We start from the raw sequence: 7331 nt of genomic DNA, 5'->3' as shown, positions 1-7331 counted from the left end.
GGGGAGATGTCCCTGGTCGGGGGGGCTGGCCACCGTTGGCTTCAAGCATCCACATGCGACACGGATGCCCGGGCAACTGGAGCGTAACAACTTAGCAAGTGTTGAGACTGGTAGACCCAGCCCAGCCTGCAGGGAGAGCCTCCTTATCCGACCGCCGCTGTCGTCCCTCGTCTCTGCTGAGCCCAAGGAAACACACCCCACCAACACGCTGCCAGGACCTGAGAGAAGGGGATAAATGCTGCTTCAATGCCACAGTTTCACCCCCACCTGTGACTGCAGGTCCCGCTTGTACGCCTCACTGATGCGGTGCTGGGCGTCCGCCTGGCAGGGGCAGGTTTATGGGTGAATGCGCGTGCATATTCAACGGCGTGCCAGGCAGGGATGCATCATGGCATGGGGATGGAGGGTGCTTTGCGTTATCATCGTTGCACAATGCGATGGCCTGGGTGTCCAGGCAGCATAATGCCCCTGGCAGCTGTGGTTTTATTGAGCTGTTGTCTCGGGCAGGCGCGAGCCCTGCGGCCCGAAGCCACCCTCTGGTGAGCATAATGCAAATGCGTTTGAAAGGTTGGCGGGAACGCGGCACACACAAGCGCCAGCAGATCAAGAGGCGCCAGGACATCGCTTGTTTTGCAGAGCGTCACCTGGGCAGCCAGTTCGGCCTCCTTCTGCCTGTTGATGGTCAACACCCGGTCAAACTCGGCCCTCTCCAGCTAGTACATGGGGAATTACGTAAGTTGAGGCATGGAGGTGCATCAGCTTCACTCTGAAGGTGCCAACGTTCACAACTAACCACCAGCTCTGCAACACACGGTTCTGCCTCTCAAAAACTACCAGGCGCATCCACATAGACCGCGCTCGTGCTGACGCGCTCGGCTGCGCTCGCCGGCAACAGCAAAGCGGTGGACCCAGCACGGTTGCCAGCTTCCCACGCACCTCGGCCACATCAGCCTGCAGCTGCAGCTTGGACCTCATTTGGCTCTCACGCGCCTCTGCCAGGTCACGCACCATGGCCGCCTGGAGATGAGTGGGGTCAACATCGGTCAACATGGGTCAACATGGGTCAACATGTGCCCAAATCAGATCAATACACATCCATATGGTTTGCACGAGCGAGTCATACGGAAAAAAGAGGGTGAAGCAGGCAGGGCTTGGAAAGAAGCGGAATCGATGTGGCTTGAGGGCTATGCAGACGTAGGCAGGGCCGCAATCCAACCGGCTTTGGTCCCACAGACGAGCTCGCACTCCATGCAGCCGTGGCCGCAGCTGCGCCCTCGCTCGGCGGCTGCGCTGCAGGAACAAAAACCCGTGCATCAAGCAGGACACATCGCTCAGTAAAATAGGGTTGAGGGGTTGTCTCTGGCGGATGGCAGCCCCGCTCACCTGGCGCTGCGCGGCGGCGCGCTCCTTTTTGCGCCACTCCCTGTCCTTGGCTTCCTGCGCAGCGGATGAATAAATGGGATCAGACCCAATCAGGTACTGTGCGTGTTACACCTGCCTCATCTTGGTATCATCCCGACACAAACATACATCACCCTGCTGCCGGCCCCTGTCTCTGTTGCACAACCACATCGCGCCGCCCTCAATCCCACTCCAGGCTCAAAGTCAAACCCGAGCCCAGCTTAGCGGCAGGCTGCCCCAGACCTCACCTGCCAGCGCCGCGCCCTCATCTCATCCACCTCGCTCTGGCGGTCCGCCACCCGCTCCTGCAGGCCCCGCAGCCGTGCCACCTCCATCTCCTTCTCCTGGGCTGCGCGCTCCTTCTCCGCGGCGATGGCCTGGCGCGGAACGGGGGAGTGCGTGCGCGGCAAATGTTGGAACACCCCGTGCCTGGGATGGACACAGGTCGTGTCGCGTCCTGTGGGCACCGTGCAGCCCCTCGTGTGGGCACCGTGCAGCCCCATGACCGCCCCTGCCAAACAACCAACAGGCAATCCAGAGTCCGTCGCGCTGGCCCAGACCCTGGTGTGCTGCTGCTGGCGCACAACACGTGCAGCACTTCGCGGCGCTCGCACGTCGCGTTCCCGCAAAGCGCAACGCGCATGCCATGGTGATAACGAGGCGGCCCTGCGGCACAGTGCAGAGCGCACCCCCACCTGATCGCGCGCGTCCCTCTGCCGTATGTACTCTGCCACTGCCATCTCCTCCTCCAGTTCCTGGTGCGCGGCCGCCCTCTTGCGCGCGATCTGGTCCTCATTGGCCTCCGCCACCTCCCTCATGAGCGCCTGAGTGTTGATTACGGCAATTTCAGTGGATGCGTAGGGCATACTTGATACATCAAGACCACAGAGGGAGCTTCGCGTCCCCGGGGCAAGGTATGGTGTATTTGGGTGTTATTCAGGAGGAAATCCAGGGTTCAGGGCTCCAGGCTGCAAGCAGCAGGGAGACGTGCGCAGCCCTGAACGCGGGAAAGAGGCTGCTGGAAGGGCAGCAGGCCAGCTCACCGCTGCACGGGCGCGCTTGTCGGCCGCGGCCCTGTCCTCCTCCTGCTTGAGGCGCTCGAGCTCCCGCAGCATCTGGGCCCGCTCCTGCAAAGGCACGCGGCCAAGCAGACAGGTTTCCAAGGGCATTACACCAGCGCTCTCTCCATGTGCCTCTGATCCACAGCCGCACGCAGCCCACAAGCATGCAGCCGTACGTTGCTTCACCACGACCATGCTGCAAGCCACCCATGCATGCATGCCAGGAATGCCGCTCCCTCACCCGGTCCCGCCAGGGCCAGTAAACCACGCCCCACCTGGTCCCGGAGCTCCTCCGCGGCACGCCGCTGCCGCTCCCGCTCAGCCAGCTGCTCTTTCAGAATCGCCGCGCCGCGCTGTTGCTCCGCGAGCCGCTGCTTGTCGCGGTTCTGCTCGGGCACCAGGACAGCAGCGGCCACCAAGGAGCGCCAAGGTGGGCGTGTCAACCCTTGATTGAGCCGCAATGACTCGATTTATGTTATTTTGCAAAACAGGTCTTGTAACCTAGGGCTTGCAATCGCACGCCACCACACACTCACAAATGCCTCCCAGACAGGGGTCCGAAGATGTGCCACCATACGTTCCCCTCTGCTAGCCCCTGAGCCGCCAGCGCCCTCGCCCCTGGCCCCGCCCCCGGTGCCCTCAGGCCCTGCATAACAAGGCAATGACCGTGCAAAGCAGCTGCCCACCAACCTGATACGCCTCCAGCGCCCTCAGCCTCTCCACCTCCATCTGCGCGTCCATGCGCCGCTGCTCCTCCTGCTCCGCCAGCTCAGCCTGGCGCTTCTCCTGCGGGCCGAGGACAAGCAGCTGGTTTGGCGTCGGTCATCATTGGAGTCTGGGCTCAGGCGCCATAAGTGGATGGGTTGGGGCGGCTAGGTGGAAACTGACGAGGCAAACAGGCAAAGGAGGCGGGAGGGGGGGGGGGCAGGCAGGCGAGCAGAGCCGTCAGCATCCCGTCGACCAGGTTTGACCGACGCACCACAATCTGCCTGTCTCTGATCGTGACGCACTGGGCGTAGCGCACCATCCGGTTCATCAGCTTGACCTGCGGCCGATGCGCACAATCCGCAGGGGATGTTGTAACGCCATCAAAATCAATCCTGAGCGCAAGCGCTTGCAGCCGTGGTCAAAGTCCCCACAGCATGGAGTTGTAGCTACCGTGTTCTGTGCAGACATGATTGGATCACAGACAGGCAAAAGAGCAAGTGTATGCGTGACACTGCATAAGTCATCTGTGCAGTGCTGCCTCACCTCATCCGCCTCCTCCTCTATCAGCGCCTCTGCCCTTGCCAGAGTCTGGCTGTCGGCCTCGCCGCGCACAGCCTCGCTCTCTGGCGGGGGTGCCTGCGGCAGGGGCCAGCCGTCAGACCTTGGACACGCACGAGCCATGCCGCAAAGCCCGCAGCTCTTTCGGTTGGCCCAGGGCCTCTGCCCAGGTGCTTGGCCCGCTTCAGCTCAGGCGATCTCCTGGATCGCTGTGCGGCTCCTTGGTATATACTGCGCAAAACCATCACTCGAAGACACACATGACCAGCAGCGCAAAACCTCAACACTCCGACCAGCGGCGCTAAGCCCTCAACTTCAATGCCACCAGCAAGACCCCATGATCACCCAAGCCAGCAGCACACCTTGGCGCGCGCCTCCTCCTCCAGTGCAATCATCCGCTCCTTGCGCGCCTTGGCGGCCGCCATACCCTCCTCGCGCCGCTGCTGCGCCTCGCGCCGCAAGGCCGCCAGCTGGCACGGGTCGGGGAAGGGGGGAAGCGGGCGCAGCGTGGTGGCAGACGTCGAAATCGTAGCCCTCGCGGCGGTGCAAGGCGATTGCATGCACCAATTTGCACAACTAGCTGTGAAGAGGTGGCGTCCGTGCGAGCCGCCTCGTTCGGCTGTTTCCAGCAATACTCTCACTCGCCTGGTTTGGGGCGTGAGCCGGCGGCCGCTCATGCCCCAGGGCTCCAACCTCCCACACTGTCCCCGGCCCCGACGCACCTCTTCAGGCGTCAGAATCGGCGCCTCGGCCCGCATCCTCTGCACATCCTCGGGGCGCAGAGCCACGACGTACGGCGCTGCGGGCGCCTTGCCGGCGCCGCGCGGCTGGCGCTTCTGGTTGGGCTGCTGCTGCTTCTGATCAGGCGCACCGACCTTGGAGGCCTGGGGGTAGCCGAGAGGATGCAGCTGAGTGGAAGTGATGCTGTGTGCATGGGCCCAGGTCTTCATATGGTTGCCGGCACATCATTAGATGGGCAGCGCCGTAAAGGCGAGTCACACGCAGGTGCAAGGCCAGGCGAGCGCCGCATGTGCTGCGCAGCAGGTGGGCTTGAACGCGCACCCTGCGCGCCCCAGCGCCTTCGCCGCCCCCGCTGAACAGTGACTCGTCCACTGAGCTACCATGAGCTACCACGCGATATCTGCGATTGCAAAGGTCCAGGTGAGCCACCCGCAGGGCTCGTTATCTTCGCTGAATCCTTGTTCCGGGCTGCGTACCCGGCAGGCTTGCCCATTCGCCCGCTTCCCAAGCTTGTGGTAGACGCCTCTCTTCCCATCTTGTGACTATATCCCAGTGCGCCACCGGGCAACAGGCCTTTCGCGATCACAAGCAAAGAAACGCGTCCAGTGAACTAGACCAAGCAGCGATGCGTTGATGACAAAAACATTACAATGTGATATAGTCGCCAAAATATGGAACTGGTCGCAAGTGTACGTTGATAAATCGAGCTGCTGCTCGGCAGGTGGCGTGGCCAACCGATGCCTTTGTCGCGTGCGATTCAGCAGAATATACTTTGAATTTGCTTGCAACATTTTCGACCAACCACGCGCAAGGCTATTACCCTACTCGTGCTGGGCGTGATGTTTGACCGAGCATTGACTGCGCTATGTGTGCCCCCTGAGAGGCAATACACCTGTAAGACCGGCCATTTTGCGTGCGGTGAAAGAATTTCATCATATTGAATTGCATCAACAAGACTGCGGGGTGCATATGCTGCTTTTGTAGCGCAGCAGGGCTTGCTGCGCTCAAGCGCCGCCACGGGCCTGCATCGCCTGGTCCCTCTCGTCCACGTCCACTGGGATGCCGTCCAGCTTCTTCAGGTTGGGTAGCCGCTTGAGGACCTGGTGAGCCATGGTTGAATGATTGTGCAGGGATATGGGTCAGCAGCGGGCGCCGATGGTGGTGCATACGTGGCTATATGTTTGTCAGAAGAGCAGGCCCTGCAGGGGAACCACACGGCGAGCATGCACAACATTCTCCTGAGCACCGCAGTGGCTGCCGGTCCACGATGGGCATCACATGCTCATGGGAAAATGCGGGAAGCTCGGCCCTGATGCCTCGACGCACCTCAACCCTGTACTCTGCGCCAGTGTTGTTGTCGCGGTGCTCGTTGTACAGCGGGTTGCCCACCTGACAACCCATTTGAAGGCAACCAGCCCGAAATAAGTCAACTCACACATGTGTGCAGTTTTCTGTGATATACCCATTTTAGACACTTCAAGCTGCGTCAGACATGTGATGCGTCTGCCCGCAGATGCTATGGGTGCATGCACAGCCAGGCGCTGCAGCGCTTCGGCCCAAGCGCGACCCCATGCATCCTCACCAGCAGCAGGTCCTCCAGCTTCTCGAGCCCCGCCAGCCGCTCCAGCTCGACCCAGTCGCGGATCTGAGGGCGTCAGAGGGGTTGCAAGGGCGAATGCGCGGCGGGGTAAGGTGCATCGCAGCTCCAGGTCGCAGGCGCGCTGCTTGCAACTCCCAAGTCGCCGCGGGCGGCACGGAGCATGAGTCCAGACGAGGGCAACGGTGTGTGGCATGGCATGGAATTGAAGCATGAGGCCATGATGAAAGCACAGGTGCACCTTGTTGTTGCTGAGGTAGAGCACCCGCAGGTTGGCCAGCTTCTCCACGCCGCTCTGAGACGGCAGGAAGGCGTGGCAGGCAGCAACGTGGCAGGATTTTTTGGCATCAAAAGTGCTGTCAACAACCCTGGCTGGGCGCAGCGAGGGCAGCAACGCGCGACATGCTGGGAATCGGCAGGCCAAAAATGCCTGCTCACCAGCTTCTCTATGGCATTGTAGCTGAGCCACAGCTCCTCCAAGGTCTCCGCCACAGCCTCCACATTCTCCACCTGCAGATTTGTAAAACAATTCGGCATGTCCACAGCACGAGCAGCGGGTTGCCAGTCTGGTGAGCTTTTCGTGACTGACGCCCCTCAACCCCACGACCGCAGTAATGCCCTGCTGCACGCCCTGAGCGGCGCAGCTGCCACCATGCTGGCCAACAGTTAAGCAGCCCACCTTTTTGATCAGATTGCGCCCTAGGCTCAGGATTTTGAGATTATCCATCCCTGCAAGGCTGCTAATCTTCTCGATGTTATTGGTTGACAGGGCCAGGTGCCTAGTAGGAAAGGAGGGGGTGCGCACCATGATAGTTGACGATCCTTGCGTGACGATTCAATGCATGCATCCCTACAGCTGCCGTGCATGGCACCGTTGGCAATCTTGGCGGGCGAGAACATAGCGTTGTACAGGTTCCGATGCAGCCAAGGGTATGTCCAGTATCCGTGCTTGCGACTGGTTGAGCTGGATTGCGCTCACTTGCAGGCCTTGAGTGTGGAGAGCGTTGGGTCCATCTTCTCTATTGGCGGGACCTGGCCGTTCAGCTCGATCTGCCATGAACACGCCCACACATCATTCTCAAGAGCGTGTTGTGGGCGTCCTGTGTTATGTCCCGGTGCGTGTTGCCTGTGCGCGCCCACGTGGGTGTGCGCATTAGCACACCGCCGCCCTTTGTCAAGCGCACCTTCTCCGCCTCTGCCGCATTGATGCCCCGCGCCTCTTCCAACTTCTTGACTGCGTCCTTGATTGTCGTTGCTTTTGCCAT

General features: G+C 61.1%; 2 protein-coding genes across 2 annotated transcripts; both read right to left on the bottom strand.

Moving 5' to 3' along the window:
• Nucleotides 1-243: 243 nt before the first annotated feature.
• MNEG_5263 (hypothetical protein) lies at nucleotides 244-4678 on the bottom strand (the record flags this gene model as incomplete). Its single annotated transcript, XM_014046264.1, has 13 exons — nucleotides 244-321; nucleotides 645-713; nucleotides 937-1017; nucleotides 1384-1437; nucleotides 1650-1778; nucleotides 2097-2225; nucleotides 2445-2528; nucleotides 2738-2848; nucleotides 3153-3248; nucleotides 3442-3507; nucleotides 3714-3806; nucleotides 4091-4198; nucleotides 4451-4678. 13 exons carry the CDS (start codon nucleotides 4676-4678, stop codon nucleotides 244-246), a joined length of 1326 nt encoding a protein of 441 aa, XP_013901718.1.
• A 795-nt stretch (nucleotides 4679-5473) lies between these two features.
• MNEG_5262 (Dynein light chain 1, axonemal) lies at nucleotides 5474-7331 on the bottom strand (the record flags this gene model as incomplete). Its single annotated transcript, XM_014046263.1, has 8 exons — nucleotides 5474-5569; nucleotides 5796-5858; nucleotides 6052-6114; nucleotides 6308-6361; nucleotides 6505-6576; nucleotides 6746-6845; nucleotides 7046-7098; nucleotides 7251-7331. 8 exons carry the CDS (start codon nucleotides 7329-7331, stop codon nucleotides 5474-5476), a joined length of 582 nt encoding a protein of 193 aa, XP_013901717.1.

This window comes from Monoraphidium neglectum, assembly GCF_000611645.1.
Source record: "Monoraphidium neglectum strain SAG 48.87 unplaced genomic scaffold scaffold00775, whole genome shotgun sequence".
Classification (NCBI taxonomy): Eukaryota; Viridiplantae; Chlorophyta; class Chlorophyceae; order Sphaeropleales; family Selenastraceae; genus Monoraphidium; species Monoraphidium neglectum.
This window is presented reverse-complemented; position numbering and strand designations above follow the sequence as displayed.